Source organism: Diplotaxodon limnothrissa, linkage group LG3, assembly GCF_057381915.1.
Source record: "Diplotaxodon limnothrissa isolate DT_005_m linkage group LG3, D_limnothrissa_male_GT1.1, whole genome shotgun sequence".
Lineage (NCBI taxonomy): Eukaryota > Metazoa > Chordata > Actinopteri > Cichliformes > Cichlidae > Diplotaxodon > Diplotaxodon limnothrissa.
This window is the reverse complement of record NC_140598.1, coordinates 1988989-2015243: the sequence shown is the minus strand read 5'-3', so window position 1 is coordinate 2015243 and position 26255 is coordinate 1988989. Positions and strand designations below refer to the sequence as shown.

General features: G+C 43.0%; 1 protein-coding gene across 4 annotated transcripts in view; it reads left to right on the top strand.

The window, feature by feature from the left end:
* The window catches only part of LOC146634253 (NACHT, LRR and PYD domains-containing protein 3-like), a 675133-nt gene that overhangs the window by 198278 nt on the left and 450600 nt on the right, over nt 1–26255 (top strand). For 2 of the 4 annotated variants that reach the window (XM_085375206.1, XM_085375199.1), the window contains exons 1-2: nt 19366–19463; nt 19548–19623. The exons of 1 other annotated variant lie outside the window; for it this stretch is intronic. In XM_085375206.1, coding sequence (XP_085231332.1) covers nt 19375–19463; nt 19548–19623 — 165 coding nt within the window. In that variant the 5' untranslated portion in view covers nt 19366–19374. Of the gene's footprint in view, nt 1–19365; nt 19464–19547; nt 19650–26255 lie in introns of those variants that run through there. One more of the 4 variants, XM_085375215.1, reaches the window with a different exon arrangement.

Sequence of the window (26255 nt, the reverse complement as noted above, 5' to 3'; positions counted from 1 at the left end):
GTGAGGCCAGTAAAAGCGATCCCGAATGAGGGCCAAAACTCTCTCCACCCCCAAGTGACCCATGTCTTCATGTAGTTCTTTATAAATGAGCGAATGGAACTTCTTAGGCAGAAGTAGCTGTGTTCGGCTGAGTGTTTTCCTGTACAGTAAACCATCATTATCAAGGTGCAGTTTCTGTTTTTCCCTTGCCAGAGCAGCGATCTCCTTGTTGCCTGCCTGTTTTCTGCCTTTTGGCCACCGATTAGAGATGACATACTTCAGGACTTCCCCGATCACAGAATCCTCTTTTTGTGCATCTCTTAAGTTTGCCTTAGGGATTTCCAGACCTGACATCCCTACCTCCTCACTTTGCTCTGCTACCACAGTTGAGATGTTTAACGGGCAGAGCCAGGGTTCACTTCCCTGCAGCTGAACAGCCAGAGCCTGAGTCACGCTGTTTAGGACCTCAGGTGTCACTGCTTCTGTACACGTTTGTATGTAGTGTTCCATATCCAAGGGCATTCGTGAGAGACCATCTGCATCCCTGTTAGCTCTACCAGGTCGATATTTGATGGAGAACTGGAAGTCAGCGAGTTCAGCCACCCATCTGTGTGTGGTTGCATTCAGTTTTGCCGTTGTCAGCACATATGTGAGGGGGTTATTGTCAGTGTAGACAATGAAGGGTGGTGAATAGTAGAGATAATCTCTAAACCTCTCACATATGGCCCACTTCATGGCAAGAAATTCCAGCTTCCCTGAATGGAGGTGGTAGTTCTTCTCTGGGGCAGTAAGGGTCCTAGACCCATATGCTATAACCACTAGCTTCCCATTTTGTCTTTGGTAAAGCACAGCTCCAAGTCCCTCCTGTGATGCATCACAGTGTAAGATGAATGGTTGCTCAAAGTCAGGATAACCTAAAACGGGGGGCTGAATGAGGAAGTTGACGAGCTGACAGACCACCTGATGATGCTCAGCTGACCATGCCACTGGGTGAGAGGATGGTAGCTGACCCCCTTGATTCTTTGTCTTTTTATTGTGTTTTGACGCCCTGACTCTCCCTTCCCCTGGCTTTTCTGAGGAGAGCAGGTCATAGAGTGGCTTTGCAATGCGCGAAAAGTTAGGAATATAGTTGCGATAGTATGAGATGAATCCCAACAGCTTCCTCACTTCCCCAATGGTGGTGGGGTTCCTTTGTTTTAAGGCTTGGACAGGCGCAATGTCAGCGGGGTCCATGGTGTGACCATCTTGAGTTACCAACCTCCCCAGGAATCTCACCTGATTTTTGAACAGTTCACATTTCCTGGGTGTTAATTTCACTCCATGGCTCTGATAACGCTGCAGGACCTGCTTTAGATCATTTAAGTGGTCCTCAAATGTTTTTGAATGAACAAGGTTGTCATCCAAGTAAGGCAGACATGTGTCGTCCCGCAGCCCTGCAAGGCATTCTTCCATCGACCTCTGAAACTCTGCCGGTGCAGACGACAGCCCAAAAGGAATTCTTACCCATTCATACAATCCCCAGGGTGTGATGAATGCTGTGAGAGGGCGACTTGACTCTTCCAGGAAGCCCTGGTGATAAGCCTTCCCTTGGTCTAAGACCGAGAACCAGGAACTCCCTTTCAATGTGTTGAGCATATCCTGTATGCGTGGTATGGGATGGCGGTCAGGGATTGACTTCATATTTAGCTCCCTATAGTCGCAGCACAAGCGGAGGCCGCCATCCTTTTTTCGTACACATACGATGGGGCTGGAGTAGGGGGATTTTGATTTCTTTATCCACCCTCTATTCAGCAAGTCTTCCAAATATTCTTTTACTTCTTTATGAAGTGGTTTAGGCACTGATATATATGTTCGGCGGACAGGTGTGGGGTCGCTGAGGCGGATCTTAAGCTGCAGTGAGGGGATATTGCCAACATCGTGTTCATCACGAGCAAAGGCATTACTCTCCTCCCTTAATAGCTGCCTGATCTTCAGCTGCTGTGCCGGAGAGAGATGGTCGAGGGGAACTGGGGGGTCCCAAACACCTTCACTGTTGCTTCTTGTTCTGTTTTCCCGTTCCCCAATTTGGCTAGCTGGAGGTGTAGCTGTTGCTTCTACAGTAGATCTTGTTGTTCCCATTTGTTCTATTTCCACTGTCACTGTGTTTGCTGGGTAAATAGTTCGAACCCTCTGAGTTTGTCCCAAAACAGTTCTCGGAGGCAGTATGATCTCATAAGCTTTGGTATTAGTGACTGGGAGGCTCATACGGGACCAGCTGCCTTGCTGTAAATGGACAACGCCCTCTTGCACCTCCAATCCCTCTGGCATCTGAGGGTAGGGGCTGGGCTCGAACAGTACATCCTGACCTGCTGGGAGTGGGCCTGCTCTCACACTACACTTGACCACTCTTGTCTGACCAGGTGGGATACTCATTAATTCTCTCCCAGTTTTCACTCTGCCCTCACCTAGCCCATCGTCTCCACTCTTCATCACCTTTATAAAGACCTCCGCTTTCTTACAGTCAATGGAGAATGCTGTGCTAACAGCTTCTGTTACAGCACGAGGTGGCTCTATTCCCCTCTCTAGCATGTATTCAATCACGTTGAAGCCAATTATTGGCTCCTCCGCCACCCCGTCTTCCTGAGCTACTAATACTGGCACGAGAAGTTCTAACTGCGCAGCCTCTTCTGTGGGCAACCTGAATTTGATTTCAACCCACCCGGAAAATGGGATTGGGGTCTGGTTTACTGCCCTCCCATCTAATATACCAGGCCCAATGATTTCAGTTAAACTCCTAACTTTGAGGTGTGGGATGTTCTGTTGTCTCCATTTTTCATTTATGAGACAAACCTGTGATCCCGTGTCCCACAACGCTGCGGTTTTTACTCCCTCAAGCAGGCAGGTGATCAGGTGCTTCCTCCCTATAAGATTGAGGAGCTGGGCTCTTCGTTTTGGGGAGAGGAGGCTGACGGAGACCGCTTCATTCCTCTTATCTGGTGTGGCGGCTGCTGCTTTTGTCTCCAAATGTTTTATACTGTCCGTCAAGAGTTTGTGAACATCTTGTTGTTGCTCACCTTGGTTTAGTAGCTGAAAAGAGGGTGACGGGCGTGGGTTCACCGTGCTAGCTGACATACCAATCTGCTCTGCCCTGTCTGGAAGTTTTCTCGGGGTGCGGCATCCCCTTGACAAATGCCCACTTTGTCCACATTTGAAGCAGTGGTCGCAGTTTTCTCCTCTATTGCTGTCCTGACAATCCCTGCAGCCACGTTTGAGGCTTGGGCGGTGTGAGGGAGAAGGTCGGTGCGACTCACGAATCACTCCTTTTATTTCAGCTATTTCCCCTTTTAGTTGATTGATGATATCAAACAGCTCAGTTTCCTTGCGTGTCACTGTTGCTGGTGCTTTAGCAGCTTTACCTTTTGTCGAGGTGGAGAATGGCTGGTCTTGCCCACCCACTGCACCAACCGTTGCCTCCTGCACTGACTGTGCCTCTGCTTTTATCTCTCTTACTTTCATTTCTCGGATGGTCTTTCTGAATTTTTGTTGCCTCTCCCACTCAAGGCTGGCTGCTTCATTTGTCTTTGCAATCAGCACATCGTCAGTGACTGCTGGATCATCCAGGTAGAGTTTGATCTGGTATTTCACATTGTCGCTAATCAGACCTGTGCCAACGGCTCGCAGAAACTTTTTCTGAATCAGTTCGACACTGTATTGTTCATCTGTTCCTGGCTCCCTTGATGATGCTAGGAGTCTTTCTTTCAGCTCTATTGCCCTAAATAGAAAGTTCTGTGGGGACTCATTACTTCCTTGAGTGATATTTATCAGCCGATGATAGAGGTCAGTAGAGCTATCCTCCTTGTAGTGTCCCCTCAGTATGGTACGAAGCTGCATGAGGGTGAGGTCTGTTTTAATCTCCAACATATCACGAAGACTTAGGCCTGGGCTTATGGCCCTAACAACAGCTTCAATAATTTCAGCTTCGCTGTGATTCTTTTTAAGTCCCATTTCGATTTGATGAATCAGGTTGGAGTATGACAGTTTGTCTTTCTGACCCCGTTCCCCAATTTGGCCACTGATTCTAAATTCCCTGCGTATAGTCACTTCAGGGGGCTGTGTTGCTGGTGAAGCAGGTAACGGTGATGGACGAGTAGGTAACTGTGCAGCGAGACCCTGATTAGTTTCTTGGGAGGCCATTCTGTCTGTCAATCTTGCCATTTCTTCCTCTAACCTTTTTGTTGAGGTTTGAAAACTTAGTTGCAATGCTGCATATTGTTCTTGTAGACTGGCCAATGCAACCGCATCTCTACTGACACTCTCTTCACGTTTCTGTGTAGGGTCATCTCTTTCCTTTAATTCTTTAACAGTTTTAATTAATCTGTCCAGGAATGTGTGTGCTACTTCCTCTTCCTCCACTTCAATAATTGTTTCAACTGCTTCACTTATTGTTCTGATCAGCGTGTGCTTCTTTGTCTGTTTTCCGATTGAGATTTTAGCTTGTAAACACACTTCTTGTAGTTGGTCTGACCTTAACTGTAGCAAGCTCTCACTTAGCTGGTCTTGCAGTTGCTCCAACTCCATACTGTGGGTGACGATTCTGTAATCTCACACTGCTTCTCAGTAGCACCGCTGATCCCACCGCTGCCACCAAATTTTGTTGCACACTTGAATTAAAATGAATTGAAACCAGTGTGGCTTTGTGAGTTCGCCTTTACTGCATCTGCAAATATATACATGGACATAGCACAGCATTACACACTTTTGCAGTCTCACATAACGCTTATAGGCGCACTGCCTTATGGGTAGTCTTTAAACTCAAATCACTAATATTTCTTACCGTGTAACAATGAAATAAACATAAACAAAAGATAGTGTGATCCACCAGTCTATATCTGCTGTGATTACAGCCCGGTACAGGTATAAATCCACAAAAGTGCCACGAGGTTTCCACACAAACTAATGAATCAGATCTAGCTGCTAATCGTTAGCATCACGGCTAATTCACATCGCTACCAATAACTTATACACTAATGACACATAGTGGGGATTAACGGCCAACTTTCCCACATTCTCTGCAACCCCGTGGACTCATCTGTAGACACATTTTAAGTTATTTACCATCTTGTATCTGCTTACCTGCAAATATATACATGGACATAGCACAGCGTTACACACTTTTGCAGTCTCACATAACGCTTATAGGCGCACTGCCTTATGGGTAGTGGCTGGCTTCTTTACTCCCGCTAGAGCTGCTCATTTTAGGGGATACTCCCTCTTGTGGTGTAACGGAGGAATAACTACGCTTCCTGCACTATGTCATTTTTGGAGACTGGGGCACACATTATTTTACCACAATCAAAGAAAATACAGATTTGAACAATCAGACCATTTAACTAACTATAATATTGTCACTAAAGATTATGGGGGGTGTCTTGTTTTGTCCACAATGTCTTTCTTGTCCTTACACGTTACTCAAACTTTTATAGCCTCGGCCCACTCCACAGTCGTAAAAAACTTAAACGTCCCCATTCTTTCTGTCTCTCAGGGAGCCTGAGTTATGACCTTGGCTTCCTGTTTTCTCCTCCTGTGTGAGATGAGGGAGAATTCCCCCTGCAGTACGTTCTGTTCTCTTTGTAATCAGAAAAGCATGATTCCCTGGAAACAGTATTTCTTTATAAATCAGCAGCATAATGCCTCATAAAACAGTGTAATATCCCATTTCTGTTTTTTTAAATAAACAATTAATTTTATTACATGTACTTGGGAATTTTCATAGCTCAGCAAAATCCAGGGGGGCAGTCCCAGCAGCACACATTGATACACAGAAGTCAACAACCTTTGTGTCTCAAAACTAGGTGCCTGCTGATGCCCTCTGTATCTCGAGTCACTCTATCTCGAGTCCTTGCTGCCCACTTCTTTGCACACTATGTTGTCCTTGCTTTGGCTTACCACCTCCTTATCCCACTGATGGCAGCTCTGTCATCCCTGCTTCTCACATACACCTCTGACCTATTCTCCCAGTTCTATGACCTATGACCTGCTTAAATGAATAATGAATACTTTACTGTGGTTCATACAACTAAATCCCTAACACTACGATAATCTATTCTTACAATTCCCCCTTTTGGTCTCTCCCATGAGAGATCAATTAATCCCCGAGTTCAGTCATTAACACGTCCTGCATGCACTCCTATTGAGTCTATATAAGTGGGTGAATTAGCAGTTAAATCAAATGACCAAGATGATCTCCTAAACAACACATGGCGCCTCATGGTGAGTCGTGCATTATCATCTGTTTCTGCCCCAGGCTGGGATCTATGTTCAGGGGTCTCAGCCGAGTTCCCCTTTTGTTGACCCAGAGCCTTTCCGACCTCCTAGGCTCTCTTTTCTTGCAGCTAGATCACATGAAATATTTTCTCCACCAGCTCGAGTGGTCCTGTCCAGCTTTGCACCCCTTCAGATGTACCCACTGGGCTTCTGGGAACGTGCTTCCTTGGATGAGTGACGAAGCGTTTCTCCCACTGAAAACGCCACCTTTGGAGAAAGCACACTCTACTTTCTGTTCAGCGAGCTTTACTTATGGGTCATCATAAAGGGATCAGGGCATGGATGTACCCCTGTAGAAGTTTTACCTTTACATGGATTGCTAAACACACCAATCGTAGTAAAGTCATAGAAGAATCATTGGTTTATATTAATGCTGGACTCCCCCTTTTGACACATGGTTTCCCCATGTGTGTGTCCACCGAGGAGGGGGAGACGAAGACCGCCAAAGTCTGTCGACAGCCATGGCGCCTGGGGTGCGTGAAGAGAGTCCTGGATGTGAATTGGAGACCAGGTCAGTGAGTTAGCGTCTGACCTCCCCTCGGGGTGGATGGCGATTGACAGGATCCAGAGGCTCTCCCCGTGAACGAGAAGCAACACCACAGTAAGTAAAGAGAGAGGGCCTCATGCATCACTGTGACTGTGCGTTACACGTGGGTCCGGGAGCGTGCCCGCCGCGTGTGGGAACGCAGGCTTCTTCGCCATTTGGTAGGTAGAGAGATTTTAAAGACAACCTGGGTTTCGGTTACTCCGCCGTGAGAAGGGTTGGGATTGGCCACCATTTGGGGCATTAGGAGAGTTTGCGATGGTTGAATTCTCCGTCACTGGGCGTTAGAGAGCTTTCAACAGAGCTCATAGGCCTAAAAAGTGTGAATGAACGTGAGTGTGGCTGATTGTTGTCTTGTAATGGGGAATAAACTGAATAAGGCTGCCTCGGAAAGGGGATAGAATACATTGAAACGTATTCACCGAGCAGCACGTAGTGTGTAGATCACTGAAGAAAGGAAAGGAGTGACATTGTGCACAAAGCAGATGAATGTCTGATGTCACTGTGTGTGTGACAATCGCCTCCATACGGGGCTGAGGGTGATGCTGCAGGTCACCATCTACCCTAGTGGACACAAAAGACATACAATAGTTGTGTTGTTGTTGATGAAGACAAAAATAATGATGATATGAAGAACGTTTGGTGTCTCTCAGCCTAAAACAAATACCATCTCACTTCCTGTTTTTAAGAAAGGAGAGTTCAGAAACCAGAGAGAGGAGATGTGTGCTGTTTAAGCAGTGATTAACGATGGAAATGTCTCTCACTGTATCACGTGCAGGTAAAGAGCAGACCTGGATCAATTTTCCACATGCAGCAGTCAGAAGAAAATTATAGGTTAAACATCAGTAAGTGCTTAGTTATCAGTCTTTTTGTTTGTTTGTTTTTGTTTATTTATTTTTGGTTCTGAATTGTACACTTTATTATGTTATGTAATTATGTACTATTTGTGAAAACAGAAAAACTAATAAAAACATTTTAAAAACAAGTGCATGTCAAGTTTCCCTGCTTTAATACTGCTGAGAAATATTCTGTGTGTCAGCAGATTTTCATTGCATGTGTGTGCGTTTGTAGGCAGGTTTGGGGAGGTGCAGATTCGGCAAAGCCTCTTCTCTGCCTTTTTCCCGCCAAATAAAGCATTTCCTTAAAAGCTGTCTTTCTCTGCCTGTGTGTGTGGTTTTGTTTCACCTTTTGTTGAATGCTCCGGACACTTTCTCAACCTCCACAAGTCAGTTCGCCCCAAATTTCAACCCAATTTTTTTGTACTCTTAAAACCTTTAGTTTCACTAAATGTCCTAATTTCAATAATTTCGATTTTATAAAGAATTTATTTGTATGTTCTCTATATTTAATGTTTTGAATCATTCGTATCACTTTATGGTATTCACATATGTATTCCCCCAATATTTCTGCTGTATTGGCTTCTGTTGAGTCTGCACCTCGCAGGCCTGCTGTTTTAGATGCTTAATCCCAAGAACAAAGCAAGACAGAGTTTGATCCATTTTAAGTTGCAAGGGGAGCCGATCGTACCCGGGTCTTGGAGCTGCAAGCTCCTCACCTGATCCCAGACAACTCGTGTGTGTCTATGAGCATGTGATGTGATCAGTGTGTATGTATGTATGTGTAGAAAACAGAGGTGAGCTTTCATGCTAAAGATCCAATCATCTTGCAAGATGACAATCATATTGATCCACAATTCTGTAACACTTCCCTTCATTGGCTTCCTGTTAAATCCAGAATTCAAAATCCTGCTCCTCACATACAAGCTCTTAAATAATCAGGCCCCATCTTATCTTAATGACCTTGTAGTACCATATCACCCTATTAGAGCACTTCGCTCTCGCTCTGCAGGCCTACTTGTTGTTCCTAGAGTATTTAAAAGTAGAATGGGAGGCAGAGCCTTCAGTTTTCAGGCCCCTCTTCTGTGGAACCAGCTTCCAGTTTGGATTCAGGAGACAGACACTATCTCTACTTTCAAGATTAGGCTTCAAACTTTCCTCTTTGCTAAAGCATATAGTTAGGGCTGGACCAGGTGACCCTGAATCCTCCCTTAGTTATGCTGCAATAGACGTAGGCTGCCGGGGGATTCCCATGATGCATTGAGTTTTTCCTTTCCAGTCACCTTTCTCACTCACTATGTGATAACAGACCTCTCTGCATTGAATCATATCTGTTATTAATCTCTGTCTCTCTTCCACAGCATGTCTTTTATCCTGTCTTCCTTCTCTCACCCCAACCAATCACAGCAGATGGCCCCGCCCCTCCCTGAGCCTGGTTCTGCCGGAGGTTTCTTCCTGTTAAAAGGGAGTTTTTCCTTCCCACTGTCGCCAAAGTGCTGCTCATAGGGGGTCATATGATTGTTGGGTTTTTCTCTGTATCTATTATTATAGGATCTGCTGTACAGTATAAAGCGCCTTGAGGCGACTGTTGTTGTGATTTGGGGCTGTGTAAATAAAACTGAATTGAATTGAACCTGATTATGTTAACAAAGTCTCTTCATCCTAATGGCCTCTTATTCACTGTCACCGTGTTTATATTTCACACACTGAAACACACAGAGAGCGTGTCTCACACGCAGAAACAACTTGGAAATAATTTAAATTGTTTCTGCGTCAACAGCCAGTCTCTATTTCAAACTCTGTTTCATATACTGAAACGTTCAGCCATAAATTTTCACCGTTTCTTGCCTCAAAAGCCAGTCATAGACAAAATGAAATGTGGAATTTAATGTGGAACATGCTGCAACTCTAGCTTCAATTTAGAATATTTTAAAGTTTCTTGTGCTAGAGCCAGTTCCTATGTCACACATGAGAATCCAGCCTCAACTTAGAGTGTTTTTTAAAATTTCTCGCGCCATAAACCAGACAGCGACAGAATTTCATGTGGAAATACCTGTAACCTAGCGAACAGATTAATTTAGAATTTCCAATATGCACACTTCGATTTATTACAACAGGTGGTGCTCACCTTTGTATTCTTTTGGACCGGTCCTCTGTTCGCCTCGCCCCACGATCTCACCACGGGCCAAATCTGCCTTCCTCAGCACACCAAAGATCCGGGTCACAGCACCAAACTGTTAAATACCCCAATTCTTTGATCTTCGGGCTGAAGGAAGAACAACACTATGTGTTTAAATGCTCAATCGTGTTGAGATGAAATTATTTGAAGTGCCTCAGCTCTATATTAACTAAAAGGCCATATAACCATTTGGTGTAGTATTAAGTGGACACTGTCCTGGAAAATAAAGGCATTAGACTACATGTCCTTGGGGGATAGAAGGCTGTAGACTCTCGCCCACACTTGCCTGGGAAAAAGTAGATAACATGGGAGCATCTTCTAGTGGAAAGTTACTGAAACACTGTTATTTAGACTAGAGTGGGACAGCTTCTTATAAAAACTGTTAGCGTGCATCACCCGTTTGAGATCCGCGGCAACGTGTCATGCAGGATGCGCCTCCCTTCTAGAAGTACTTGTGTAAGAGAACAAAGTGTGAAATGGTCTGCTGAGCAGTGTTTCGTCTTCCATCGGATGCCTATGAGGAATTAAAAGAACACGGTGCAGTGTTGATATTTAGCAGCAGCAGACAAAGAGGCGGTGTGTGTTCCGTCCCAGTGTGTTAGAGCAACTCGATCGGGGGTGTAAATGAGTAAATAAGCTGAGTAAACAAATTGGCTGTTGCAGATAGCGACTGAAAGTGCAAGAGTAAGACTAATTGTTCTGGGCTTGGCTGCCACACTCGCGGACGTGAGGGCGAAACCCATGGGAAGGGAGGACTAGGGACTAGGGAGGTAACCTGGGGCCTGAGGACATCCTAAAGAACCAGTCAGGGTGTGGGATCCTTGCCACAGTTGACAGCCTGCACGAGAGTGGGCCCAAGCCTGTGCGGAGGTGGGCGAGCCCGTTGAATGTAGATTGTGTGTTTGTGTTAATGTGAAAGCGCGAAAGGTTGCGTCTCGATTGAAATCGATTAGTTAAATTCGCCATGGTTAACAGCCTGAATGAGAGTGGGCCCAAGTTCTTTAGCGGGTAGATTCCAAGTCGAGGTTGGTGACCCCGCTGCAGTGTCTTTGACAATGTCTGTGTGTGCATGAAAAAGTTCATATTTGCTACAGATGACAGTCTGCATGGCAGCGGGGCTAAGTTCACTCAGTGTATGTGGACTGTTCTGCAGGAACTGTGTCCTTCTACAGCGTCTCCTCTGACAAAAGGATCCACCTGCACACCTTCAACACCACCTTCACTGAACCTGTATATGCTGGGTTTAGAGTGGCGCTGGTGACTCCAGTATCCACCTCTGTGCTGACTCACAATAATGAACTTACTGTGCAGAGAGATGTTGTCACATTTGAGATTCACACTTCTTCTCACTTAAATATTGTGAAAGTTAAATACGTATCAGGTATGATCAGGTATAAACTGCACAGTGTGTCCACATATCAGCTATTCTGTATTATACATTGTACATATATTAGTTTGGTTTGCAGTCCAAAGTTGGTGGATGACACTGATTCTACTGAAAAAAACGTCTTATTTATTTGTCATTGGCTATGATAGCTATTTTATCTGTTTTATCACTTTCTGCTAATACGATAATACGATAATATGTTTAAGTATAATTTCACTACAGTTAACTAGCTTGTAATGCTACTGACACAAGTGCAGTTGATGGAGGTTGTAACCTGAAGCTTTGGAGACATCTCTCGTCACTTCATATTCAGTAAAAACAGTCTGAGTTACGGATGACCTCCAGTCTGTGTTTTCTCAACTATGCAGAAACAGTTTCACAACCTCAGACTTGGTTTTTATTCTGTGTGAAAAACATAATCTTGAATTGTAACAGAAAAGGGAAGGTGAAGGGAAAAAACAAGGTAAAAACAGTGGGATTTTTTTCTTGTCAGCTTGCATATTAAACTAAAGCCAAAGAGTGTTTGTTGTCAGCGTATAAGGTGTGTTTAATTCTCACTCGTATTTATGTGTGTAATTCATTTTAAACCTTTGTCAGTTTAAATATTCTACAGCCAAATTTAAAAACAGCTGTTTCTTCTAAATAAATAAAAAAGGACCATTTGTCTGTTACTGTGTTGCACTGTTTATGTAAAAACTACTGAAATAAAACTCTTTATATCTGGATAAACTTAACAGTGTGTACAGAGAATTGTGGGTAACTGTAGCGTCCGTTAGATCAGTGATCTGCCACAGTCACAGAGTCATGTTCTCTACATGTGTGTGTCCTCTGGTCCATGATCAAACAGAGGACATGTGTTTTCATATTTTAGGGAGGAAATCTAATTAAGATGATGCTTTTTCTCGCCACTTATTCTGCAAACTGAAGCCTAAACCTGACACACACACAGCAGCTGCAGATGTATGATACGACTTTCACCTGGTAGAACAAACTCTCACTGACTTCTTAAAGGAAGCAGCTGTCACATATTGTAAAAGCAACCATGTAGTCACTTCTAAAGCTTTAGTTGTCCCCATGATGGACAGCAGCTCCACCCCCTGCAGGAGGCTGTGGAGGCCCTGAGAGCTCCTTCATCCCCACAGTCACACTGTGACACAGAATCAAATGGAAAAGCACACAGTTGGGGGAGGGGCTAAAGCCCTCTTTAAAGCTGCAGTATGAGTACAGGTGTATGAACAAACAGCACCTTCTTCCTCTCTCCTGGGACTCGATGTTGGCCGATGCTTTCTGGACACATTTGTCACTTTGAGCTTTTTGACCTGAAGGGTCTGAGCAGCCTGGATCTGCTCCAGCATCTGCTCGGAGAACAAAAGTCAGGATCCGATTGGCTGTGAGCAGCATGTGGGAGCAAAGCTGGAACACCTGAGGACGGGCTTGAAGAAGCAGGGAGTCAGTGCAGACAGAAAGCCTCAGAGCTTTGAAGGAGAGGCTGCAGGAGCCCAGAGCATAGACTGGATATCAAAGACTGGAGTCAGTGTATTTGGAGCAGATGGTGGAGCGCTCAGTTTCTCAGTGGAGTCATGTTTCAGTCCTGGACGCTGAAGCTTGTTTAAAAGGACACAGATGGACCTTGTCTCCTTCTTTCCTTCCTTTTGTGTCCTCTGTGCTTCATCTGCTGCTCTTCACTCTGTTACTTTGGACTGATTTCACTCACACTTTGTTTCCATGGTTTCTGTGCGTCACGCTGACAGCACGTGAACAACACGACATGTTTGATCTCAAAGAAGGAGCAGCATCCTCTCTCCACCCTGTTTCTCCATCTTCTACATCACCTGATTCATTTCAGTTTCTCTGCTTTCACTTTGATTCCTGAGCGTCTGTGATGAACACACTATCAGCATCACTGACATGTTTCATCATTTAAAAACACTTCCTGTCACTGTGGTGGTTACAGTGACATCATGCAGTTTGTGCTTTGACCTCCAGAGGGCGACAAATCAGCACAGACAGAGAGCTCCATTCAAACTTTGCTGCCATCAGGAATAATTCTTCAAATATAATCATCAGTGTTTGAGCAGCTATGATATCAGGGACAATCTAGACATGTGTGACAATACTGAACATGTCACATGACACACCTTCAACGTCATGTGATCCACTCTCAGTCTGCACTTTCAGTCATGACTTCATGAATTTATGATCAGTTTACTCCTGAAATATTCAAATGCTGCAGGGTGAAGAACAACAAAGTGCTGACACGTGTTTGTGTTTCAAACAGGAAAACCAGCAGAAATGAATCATCTTTGGACAACATGACAGAGATTAGTGAGTTTCCAAGTTGCACTTGAATGCAGCACAGACAGATTCTGATGTTCGTGGTTGTAAACGTGTCCTCAAACGCCGCTCTGACTCTTTCCTTCCTGCTCAAAGTTCCTCTTTTCTGAACTTGGTGTTTGTGCCTGATGCTGATCGTCTCCGTGCGAAGGTAACGTTAGCAGTGTGTAATGTTTCCTGGCTAACATCAGCTGTGTGCAGCTCAGTTCCAGCACAAATCTGCCGCTCCATAGTTCACGGTAACGGACTCATGAGGCCGACCGTTAAACGCTCTCCCGCCATTTTGTCTGTGTGCGCGGATGTGTACGTTTTTGTTACCACTGTCATCTCATCAATAGCCTGTTTGTAAAAGATCTCTGTTCATAGTTTAGTTGGATTTTAAAAGTCTGTAGTTGGACAGTTTTATTTTGGACTGATGCTAAAATTCTTGCTGATTGTTTCTGTCGAGGTTTTGTACTTGACATCCGCCATTTTGGACGTGATACGCTGTAGAGAGCATGTTCAGAAAGAGAACCTGTTTTATTAATAACCTCTTTCAGATAGAAGAATATGAAAAAAACAACAACAAATAGGATAAAACTTTAAATTACTTGAATTTTTAAAATCACCAGCATCTGTTGACACAATATTTGATCATTTCAAATTTTTGTTTTCATTTTCTCTTCCTAGTTCCTTCTTTCTCATTCTCTTCATTCTCCTTGTCAGTTAGTTATTATCATCAGATCCCATGAGACATGAGACCCAGACAACACAAGTTTACAAGCTAACATCATGTCAGCTAACATTAGACGATAGCATCATAAACTTTAAATTACTTTGCCTCTGATCAACAGTTTGATTACATTCTCACATCACAGGGTTATTTGCTAAGTGTGAGTCCGCCCACATTAGATCCACTTTTCAGCAGGTGGAATAATTTGTAGTACTGCTGTGTTTAGCAGCATGTTTTGCAAATTACTGCATTTTGTTTGACTTCCTTGTGAAATCCAAAAAACCCCCCAATAAAATTACATAAGGTATAAATAAAAGCCAAACGAAAGGAAAAAAAAAATCCTCCTGGATCTCGGTACCTCCAGGAGCAGCTGGTCAGCTGACCTGAGACTGACACGGTGTGTGGAGATGAAGAAGCTCAGAGAGCTACAGCGGGGCAAGACTGTGAAGGCATTTAAAGACAAACGGCACGAATTTTAAAATGAACTGTAAAAGACACAGGCAGCCAGTGCAGGGAGGCCAGCACAGGGGTTATATGCTCTCTTTTACAAGTTCCTGTTAGGAGTTGTGCAGCAGCATTTTGAACCAGCTGCAGACGTGAGAGCAATGACTGACTCACCCCCACATAAAGTGCGTTACAGTAGTCCAGGCGGGAAGAAATAAAAGCATGGATCACTGTTTCAACGTGCTGCTTTGAAAGAAAAGATTTGCCAGTCGCCTTAAATGATAAAAACTGGACTTCACCACTGCTGTGATTTGGTTCTCCAACTTAAAACCAAGGTCAGGAACAACAGGTTTAAAATAAACTTCTGGGGGTCCCAAATCTACAGAGGAGGACTCGCAGGGAGCACTGGGTCCAAACACCAACACTTCTGTTTTCTTTTCATTAAAATTTAAAAAGTTTAGAGCCAACCAAGCTTTAATGTCATCTAGACATGTCATGAGAGGTTTGATGGAGATGCCATCCTTCTGCTTCAGTGGCAAATGAATTTGGCTTTGCCACCAATACCCACTACATCACTTAATTGAGAAATTAGAATATTGTGGTCTACGGTGTCAAAGGCAGCAGTTAGGTTAAGCAAGACCAGAACAACATGGTTACCAGACTCACATCCCAGAAGGATGTCATTAAAAACCCTTAATAATGCAGATTCATTGCTAGGAAGGGTTTTAAAACCTGACTGAAAAACCTCAAAGATGCCGTTATCATCTAGAAAATCTTTCAGTTGACTAAAAACAATTTTCTCTAAAACCTTGGAAACTAAAGGCAGCTTGGAAATAGGCCTATAATTAGCTAAAACGTTGTGATCAAGGCCAGGTTTCTTAGCGCTTTGATGTCCTCACCAAGAAAAAAAGCAGTGTAATTTTCTTTTTTCATTTCTTATTGATTTGGGTGAGTAATAACCACAATCATTGTTTTCAATAGACCCTGTAGTTTTTAAAATATTGATCTGTACCAAACAGTTGAGATGTCACTTGAGATGTCACGCAAATACAAGTACATTAGATAATACAGTTGAAAAAATTAAATAAAGTTCCAAATTAAAATTAAATGAATAACAAAACCTATCCAGGGCATCGGACACAGTTTATTTCTAGCAGCATGCCAGTGAACATTGCTGTTTTCATTCCATCAAAGGACAGTATAATATCAAACAACAAAATCCATCGTTTTTTCATCTGCAAATGTGAAAAATGTGCTGCAGCACAAAACACTCACATTCAGGCCACTTCTGGTTGAATGCTACTGTGCCAAATCATTTTTGTTTTAAAAAACAGCAAAAAACAGTGCAAATCAAGCACATCTGCTTGTGGTTTTGGTCTTTGGGGTCTTAGTGTGTAGCATCTCTTCTGTGGTCTTGGAGAGCTGGATCATGGTTGTCCAACTCTAGATGCTGGCTTGTTAACTTGGTTCAGACACAGCCAGGTGGAAACCTTTTGAGAGCCATCGGTTTCTGGTCCAGTAGGGCACAGTCCCTCTTGTAGACCAGGTATTCGATTCAAGGATGTGTCCGAACAGTGGGATATGCCATCTCCTTAACTTGTAACTTATAACTTGTCTTATACAGGTGTAATATCATATCAGAGAGCTTAATTCCTCCAATATGCTAATTATATACAGGGATGAGTGATGGGCATGGGACGGTGATCTTTGCATTGGACTCTTTGCTCCACCGTTTGACCGATGAAAGAGGCATGAACCCACAGGCATTGGTTAAGAGGTTGACACATTTGTTGTCAAACCATTTCATTGCAATCAGACCTTGAAAAAGGTCAGTTTGGTCATACAGTACCAATGCACCTGACAACAGAGGAGGTGTGCAAGTTCTGGACCAAGTTGAAACTTGTGAGGAGCTGAGGTTCTTTTATGGGTTTGCATAGTGTTTTTTACCTCTTTGGCCCCTTGGAGGTAGCTTCTGTTCTTTTTCACTGAGGGGAGCATTGAAAAATGTTGATCTCCCTTGATACAGCAACAAGTCATGGATGATGCCAGATGAACTTGATTGGCAGAACAATTTAAAACGTGTTATAACCGATCAAACGTGATCTCCTCCCTTTTGCCCCCGGTACGGGAGTGCGGGGCTTATTAAAGTAAATTTGTAAGAATCAGGAATTTATTTAAGTTTTTCTCTCTCTTTTTCATTTTCTTTTGCTAACTGTGTTTAACATGAACGTGGTCATTGAAAGCATCACAGTCGATGCTGCTGTCTCCTGTGTCTGTACAGAGTTTGATCTTCAGCACATGATGTTCGTCTGTCTCTGCATCTGTTTCTCTGACTGCAGCTGTGTTTGGAACATCCAATCCTCCAACACCTCACCTCTGCTGATCCTCTTTGAATCCTGGATCAGGAAGTTGAATATTTGGTCTTTAAGTTTCTGTCTTAAACTCAGTCTTACTTGGAGCTTCATGAGTGCAGCTCCTGTTCAGACAGGTGTTCACAGAGACGGGTATTAATGACCTTCCTGTTCCACATGTGTAAATGTGCACATTGCTGTTTGTGCCACGTGATGCTGCAGGGTCTGTTAACATGATGGTAACATCTGTTCTAACAGCAGCTTTGTCAAACGCCTCTCTGGCTGTTTCCTTCCTGTTTCACTTCCTGAACTTGGTGTCTCTGACTGATGCTGATCGTCTCTGTGTGAAGCTCCGTGTTGAGGTAATGTTAACAATCTGTAATGTTTTTTGGCTAACATCAGCTGTGTGCAGCTTAGTTCAGCACAAATCTGCCGCTCCATAGTTCACGGTAACGGACTCACAGCTGGACCAACGAGGCCGAGCTGGCCTGCTGGTATTATACAGCTAACATATATATTGTTTAGTATTAAGCTTTGCTTGTTCCATATTCAGTTTTTCAGCAAAACGTGTTTGAGTCCATAAGAAAAGATTCATTCTTATATCTAGAGGAAGATATTTTTTTCAATAAATATTAACGTTAGCCCGCGACTTTGTTCCAGTTTTGAATTTTGGCCCACTGTGTATCTGAGCTTGACACCCCTGCTCTATACTCAGACTCACAGAGAGGTCACAGCTGGTTTGATAGATTATTATTTAGCACAGGTGGAGTTTAGACGCAGATTAAACACGTAAACGTCTGGTTTTATAAAAACTGCGTCACAAAGAGTTGGCTCCACTCCAACAGGAAGTGATGTTTCCACCACAGACAGTCATGTGACTCAGACTGTTTCCTCCAGCAGACGGTTAACCAGTGTAGAAACACAGAGCTGTAACGTCACAGTAAGAGGACCGTTTGGTTTATGAGGACAGCAGCTGCTCACAGAGGAGGCTCATCAGAGCGGCTGTAACACATTAAACATCTGTCTGTGCATCACTCTGATGCTTACAGATGATATTTCAGTAGAATCACTTTCTTATCCTTTAAGTCTGATTGAGATCTAAGACTCCAAGACAGACCATCTGCTGTCATGACAACAAAAACTGGTTTAAAACAGTTTATTTCTCGATTAGAGTTTTCATATTTCTAAATACCTCAATTTTGTCCTCACGGTCGTATAATATATTTACGTATGAACAGTTGAATAGATGTATTTGAGCAATAAGAACAAAGTAGATACAAATCAGACCTGAGTGATGGTCTCAGCTCTAACTTTAATGTTAGCCTGAGTCAGGTGATTAAACTCTGATGAACTGTCTGCTCTGTCTGATAGAACCTATTCATGCTGCAGTTATGTTCAACTAACAGCTGACATTTAACTAGAAAAGTTCTTTATTCATCACATATGAAAATAAACTGCATGGTGATGATCTGTAGAAAAATAACAGAAGACTTTCAGCTCTCAGCACAGGGTGGAGTTTGTGGTGCAGCATGCAGGACAGTGTGTAGATGGAGGCAGGTGGACACTTTGTTCTTGGACCGATGGAAAGATTCTTGCTGATGTTTCTGTTGTTACCTGTTGTTGTTGCCCGTGTGCCTGCTGCTGCTGACCTGAAGTATTAGTAGTTGCATGTTTCACCACAGAGTGCACCGCACAGACGCTCCTTTATGGAGTGTTTGTGCTACGATTGTTGAGCATCTCCATAACAGTGACTTTGACTCATGCAGTGTAAATCCATATTTGGCTTGTGTTTGTGTGATGAGGATAAACCAGTGGCTGTGGGTCCTTTTCCACAGCAATGGTTAGTTTGTACGTTTCCTCTTTTCAGCTCCTGGTACGTCCAGCTCAGTATAGTAGTTTGGTTTCATGTAGGACACTGTTACAGCTGATAGGCAGAGCCACACTCGTCTTTTATTGTGTCTCAGGCTGCAGGTTACTTAGAATTCAGTTTGTTAAATATAATTAATGAAGTTATCTGAATATGTTGTGTGCGTCTGTAGTGCACGTTTGAACCTGTGCAGCCTTTGACTTTAAACACCATCGTTACAGTCCACTTACACTCAGACGAACAGCAGCTTCACTGCATCTATGTTTGTCTGCTTAGACACAATCTCTGCTGTGTTTCAGTGCCTCTGCTAAACTGCAGCTTGCTGATGAAAGCTGCGTCTCACATGGATGTTAGTCCAACACACCTCTGCAGCTCTCATGTGCACATGAATGATTTGTGTTTCCTCTGCAGGTAGAAAGTGTGTGTGAGCTGAGCAGCATGGATCAGTGTGAGGACAGAGAGGAGGGAGCCCCTCCCTCTAAAAGCACTCTGTGTGGGGAACATGAGAGCCAGACCAAAGCTCAGAGGTGAGATGACCATCTCTAACTGTCCATGACTCTTCTCCATGTCACAGCTCAGCACTCACATCACTGCTCCATCATTATTCACAGGAACCAACCTGGACCTCCACCCAGCTCTGTGTCCTGTAAGAGTGACGCGTCGATTGGTCGCATCGTTAATTTTAAAGTCCGGCCTGTGTCTGCTGCAGGGAGGTGAGCTGTTAGTAACGTAAAGTAACCTGTTTCTCTCTTTGGGATGATGAAGGTAATCTAAGTCTTCATCAGCTTCTCCCACTGCCTGGTCTTTATTTATATACTTAAGTGGGTGGGTGTGTGTGTGTGGGGTCAGAGTGTGACCCATAAAGACTTCCCTAAACCTGCTGGTCTGGAAGTCCAGCAGTGCATCTAAACAAAGGCACTTAAAGTGAAACAGAGAGCGTAGTTTTCGGGTCATAAGCTGCTACTTTCCCCACACTGTGAACACTGACGTGTCACTCATACTGACGTGCGGCTGATGCATTTTTTTCATGCGGCCAAAAACATTTTGCCTGGTAACAGTAGACCAATAAAATTGATCAGTAGTATGTTAAGTAGTGTATATACAGTATATATTTTTACCGGTTGTTAAGAGACGTTGTAATGTTGTTTGTGCACTGTTCTGTAAAAAAACATAAGCAACGTAATGTGTGTTACCGATACGTACGTATACTTACAGGCAGCTACAGGCGCTGTTCGAGGGGGAAAAAGCATTTGCAGTATTTTTGTTTGTTACCATAACGTTTATGTTACCTTACGGATTAAATGTTAAAAATCCTCACGTGTAATATTTCTGTGTAAATATTATTACATGTTACGATTCTCTTTCTAAAATTAGAGCATGCGGCTTTTAATCAGGTGCGCTCTGTAGTCCAGGAACTACGGTACGTGTGTTTGCTATACCATATATCAGTAAGAGAAGATACGGCCTCTCCTAGGAGGTGTGTGATCGATGCCAGAACACTCTGCAGAGGAGTGAACGCCCCCCCTCTTCATGCTGCACAGACCTCCTAGGATGAGACATCCTTTCAACATGCATCAACTATATACTTCTACACACTAATGATTACATGCAGCATTCTACCATAAGTAAACTTATATCATTAAAGATTATACTGACTACTAAATACAATTTTCCATTGACACCAGCGTAAATCCATCTGCTTTTACACACACTCACATAAGCTCAGCGATTCTCTGCACAATCAACCTCTCACATGTTTAAGCTGCGGGAGATTTCACTTGTCATGTTTGATAGTAAGCTAACGACTGATAAGACGATGTCAGAGGAATTGGTGCGCAATTAATCTGTGACTCACCAATCAGTGCTGCTGCTCTCTACACACAGTTCGTGCGATTGCAAAGTGAAAGCAAAAAACAGGCACAAATTCAAACAGATTTCAATATGTCACATATTGACAGTGGCTCACCGATGACATAATTACTCAGCTACATTTGTGAAAGAATGCAAAAGCATTGACATATCTTTCCTTAATATGACAGCCCGACGGGCTGAGATGGATTTTGGTGGCCCAACTGGAAAAATCCCGGGGCTAGTGGTTTTGCGAGCCCTGGACATCACAAACATTTTCTGTAAATTCTGTGAATCTCAGGCAAAATCGACTTGTGTGAAGTGTTTCCAGCTGGGTGTTGTGTAGCTGGAGTCGAGTGTTTTGGCTGATGCATGAAACGATACATTTTTACACATGAGGAACGTTTTCTTTGTATTTATCACACGGCGTGGTGCGGGGAAAAGCCTTTCTAAGGTTTGAACCTGATGGCTCTTCTTTGCTCCTCATCCGTAAATTCTCTCCACACTCTGCCTCTGTGATCACTCTGTGATTCTTGTGTAGGTGGTACAGTATGTGTATGCATGTGTAATGTATATTTAGACGTGTGTGTGTGTGTGTGTGTGTGTGTGTGTGTGTGTGTGTGTGTGTGTGTGTGTGTGTGTGTTGCTGTGCTTGAGAGCCACCATCTACCGGAACCAAATTCCTTGTATGTGTCTGCACATGTACTTGGCCAATAAACACGATTCTGATTCTGATCTTGAAAAGAACATGTTCTCCTTATTTGTTCTTGAGATACAGGGTATTGATATATTTTAATATCTGTTCCTAAAAGCTGATTCTGTTCATCTGGATGTAGCATTTTCTGAGGGAGAAATGTTTCATCACACAGTGAATTCTTCAGTCTCAGCTGATTGCAGGTTTCCCCAATCTTTTAAACAGTACATTTGCACAATGACTGAAACTAGCACCACTGAATGAACAATGGGCTCTGTGGTCAGTTTCTTGAACATTAATCTGTAAATTGTCATGATTGGTATTCATTACCATTGATCAATGACCACTGAACAATTGCCATGAGTACCATTCACAGAGAGTAATATAATGTAAGCTGTTAAGTGCCAGGAGGATTCAAATTTCCTGCTCGGACTTGGATGTGTAGAGGCAAGAATCAAGTGCACCCAATTGAAAATAAGTGCATCAGTGGCCATGTTTCAAGTTTCAAGTTTTATTGTCCTATACAGATAAACAGTATAGCCACATTTATCTATAATGAAATTCTTTGGCTCATGCTCCTCAGCTTTACATTAACATATAGATGTTGCAGTTATATTAAAGAATAAAACAACAACAACAAATAACCAAATACTAAAGTATTAAATATCAAGATAATTTGTGACAATTGTTTTTGTATTTACATTTTCGTATTTACAGTTGTGCAAAAAGCTTTGCAGTGTGGTGACAGTGTGTAGAGTCTAATAGTTGTAGGGAGTGTGTAATGGTGTGTGCAACATTTCAGCATTTCGAAAGCCTGATGGCTTGTTGGGTAGAAACTGTCTCTGTGTCTTTTAGTGCGGGTCTGAATGCTCCTGACGGCAGGAGTGGGAAAAGTCTGTGGCTGGGGTGGAGAGAGAGAGATCAGAGCGGATCCACTGTGTCTTCTGAAGCGCTGTCTATAGAGATCCTGCATGGCTGTCAGTTCAGTCCAGGTGATGCGCTGTGCTGATCTCACCACCCTCTGCAGAACTTTGCGGTCCGGAGAGTTGCATCTGCCATACCAGTTGGTGATGTAGCCAGTCAGAATACAGGGAGTGCAGAATTATTAGGCAAATGAGTATTTTGTCCACATCGTCCTCTTCATGCATGTTGTCTTACTCCAAGCTGTATAGGCTCGAAATCCTACTACCAATTAAGCATATTAGGTGATGTACATCTCTGTAATGAGAAGGGGTGTGGTCTAATGACATCAACACCCTATATCAGGTGTGCATAATTATTAGGCAACGTCCTTTCCTTTGGCAAAATGGGTCAAAAGAAGGACTTGACAGGCTCAGAAAAGTCAAAAATAGTGAGATATCTTGCAGAGGGATGCAGCAGTCTCAAAATTGCAAAGCTTCTGAAGCGTGATCATCGAACAATCAAGCGTTTCATTCAAAATAGTCAACAGGGTCGCAAGAAGCGTGTGGAAAAACCAAGGCGCAAAATAACTGCCCATGAACTGAGAAAAGTCAAGCGTGCAGCTGCCAAGATGCCACTTGCCACCAGTTTGGCCATATTTCAGAGCTGCAACATCACTGGAGTGCCCAAAAGCACAAGGTATGCAATACTCAGAGACATGGCCAAGGTAAGAAAGGCTGAAAGACGACCACCACTGAACAAGACACACAAGCTGAAACGTCAAGACTGGGCCAAGAAACATCTCAGGACTGGTTTTTCTAAGGTTTTATGGACCGATGAAATGAGAGTGAGTCTTGATGGGCCAGATGGATGGGCCCGTGGCTGGATTGGTAAAGGGCAGAGAGCTCCAGTCCGACTCAGACGCCAGCAAGGTGGAGGTGGAGTACTGGTTTGGGCTGGTATCATCAAAGATGAGCTTGTGGGGCCTTTTCGGGTTGAGGATGGAGTCAAGCTCAACTCCCAGTCCTACTGCCAGTTTCTGGAAGACACCTTCTTCAAGCAGTGGTACAGGAAGAAGTCTGCATCCTTCAAGAAAAACATGATTTTCATGCAGGACAATGCTCCATCACACGCGTCCAAGTACTCCACAGCGTGGCTGCAAGAAAGGGTATAAAAGAAGAAAAACTAATGACATGGCCTCCTTGTTCACCTGATCTGAACCCCATTGAGAACCTGTGGTCCATCATCAAATGTGAGATTTACAAGGAGGGAAAACAGTACACCTCTCTGAACAGTGTCTGGGAGGCTGTGGTTGCTGCTGCACGCAATGTTGATGGTGAACAGATCAAAACACTGACAGAATCCATGGATGGCAGGCTTTTGAGTGTCCTTGCAAAGAAAGGTGGCTATATTGGTCGCTGATTTGTTTTTGTTTTGTTTTTGAATGTCAGAAATGTATATTTGTGAATGTGGAGATGTTATATTGGTGTCACTGGTAAAAATAAATAATTGAAATGGGTATATATTTGTTTTTTGTTAAGTTGCCTAATAATTATGCACAGTAATAGTCACCTGCACACACAGATATCCCCCTAAAATAGCTAAAACTAAAAACAAACTAAAAACTACTTCCAAAAACATTCAGCTTTGATATTAATGAGTTTTTTGGGTTCATTGAGAACATGGTTGTTGTTCAATAATAACATTATTCCTCAAAAATACAACTTGCCTAATAATTCTGCACTCCCTATAGTTCCAATTATCTGTGGGTTTCCCAGGTTTGCTGACCAGCAGTCATTTACACTACCTTTCACCCCAATAGAAGCGTACGCTGCAGATGGAGAGCCAATGGCTAAGGCCAGGAGAAGTATCTCGAGTCGCCTTCAGAGCTTCCTGTGTTTCATCACTCTTGACATGCTTCATAGTATTCAAGAATGGACTATTCAACATGCACAGCAAACGGAGCATGTTCATTGGTTCATGGACCTCCCTGTATATAGAGAGACGAGACGACGAGGATCCAGTTACAGCGGTGCAAGTAAACAAACAATAAATATAAGAAGAGTAAGAAAATAAATATACAGTTTAGGACTCGGGGTAAAGGATCAATAACAATTTAAAATTTAAAGTTTGATGATTTAAAGTCTCACACACGCCGTCGAAAGGGGAGGGGGCTGCTGCTTCCAAATAGAGCACATTTCATTCATAATGTTGTAAATCCAAGCCCATCATGGATTCACGATCTGAATCCTGGGTTGTGTGAAATCCCAGAAATACACCTTAGACAAAGTGAATCTGTGAACTAAGGTGTAGGTCTGTTAGGTTATGTTGTGGTGATCCTCGGGTTGAGGGATTTGTGTTCATACTGGAGTGCAAAATTAAAACCAATGTAAGATGGACAAGAAAAGGTCAAAGCCATCAGGTGCTCAGTTTAGAAAAAATAGAAAAGAAGAGGAGGAGAAACGAGCAACAGATGCAGGTAAGCAGAGGTGTCATTGGATAATGGCAGGTCAACCTGAACCAATCAGAATCAGAATACTTTATTAATCCCTAAGGAAATTATGTGGGTTACAGTTGCTCCAAGAAGAAATGGTAAAAAATAGTAACAGTAACAGACTAAACTGCAAACAATACATTATGTTACAGATTTTAATATTAATTAGTCAGTTGTTGATTTGTCCTGTTCTCATTGTATGACGAATTATGATGGCTGTTTGGTAGCTGTTTGCATGTAATGCATACTCTCTCTCTCTCTCTTCATGTGTGTGTGTGTTTCTCTGGTGAAATTCAATTCCAACAACAGTTTTATGTTCATTTACAATCCTTAATATGTTTTGTGTGTGTGTGTGTGTGTTTGGTGGGGGGGGGGGGCAAACCCGGGGCACCAAACAGGCTAGGACTGCCACTGCCTATTAGTGGAAAAATGTACCATGTTAACCAATTAAAAAATGATATGGCAACATGTGGCATTTTGTGTTTGGGAAGAGGGGGAAGTTTTAGGTAAATGGTAAATGGCCTGTATTTGTATAGCGCTTTACTTAGTCCCTAAGGACCCCAAAGCCCTTTACACTATATTCAATCATCCACCCATTCACACACCCATTCACACACCCATTCACACACACATTCACACACTGGTGATGGCAAGCTTCATTGTAGCCACAGCTGCCCTGGGGCGCACTGACAGAGGCAACAGAGGAGTGACACCAGCGACAGAGAGAGCTAAAGAAAGAGAAAGAGTGAGTTTTGATACGTGAGAGATTTGTGACGTTTTAAGGCTGTAGTTAGTGTGTAGTGTAGTTGTTGTTTTGTGTTGTGTGTCAGTTCTACAAGTGAATGTCACAGTTGCTCCAAAAAAAGCCACTAAAGGCAGATTGCAATGTAAACGCTTTCTCCATATGAAAAACAGGACTGATGCACCTCATGTTGTCATACCCGCAGGGTTTATCCCTGTGGTATTTTCCTCTGTCTTAAAGTGGACAGAAACTATTTTTTGGAGTGGCACAAATCATTTGTGTGCCTTCTTATTTGATGCAGCACACCTGATTGTTCTGTAAATAGTTTTAAATGGTTGGCCCGAGGCCATGGCTGCATTTTTAGGTAAATAGTACCATATAACTTTGTTGTTTGCAAAACTTGTGCATAATTTTTAGAAATGTACAATTTCTATTTACATTTCAAGTTATGAAAATGATTTGTTAAACATGTTTGTGGTTTTTACAGTAAAAAAGGAACTTTTTTCCACTGTCATGTATTTAATATATATATTTTTAGTGCTTATTTGCTGATTATATTGTTTTACGTATAAGAGAGGCCCAGCTTTGAGTATAGGTCACAGGCTGACACGAAACTTCATGTTTTTGTAGTATATTAGGAG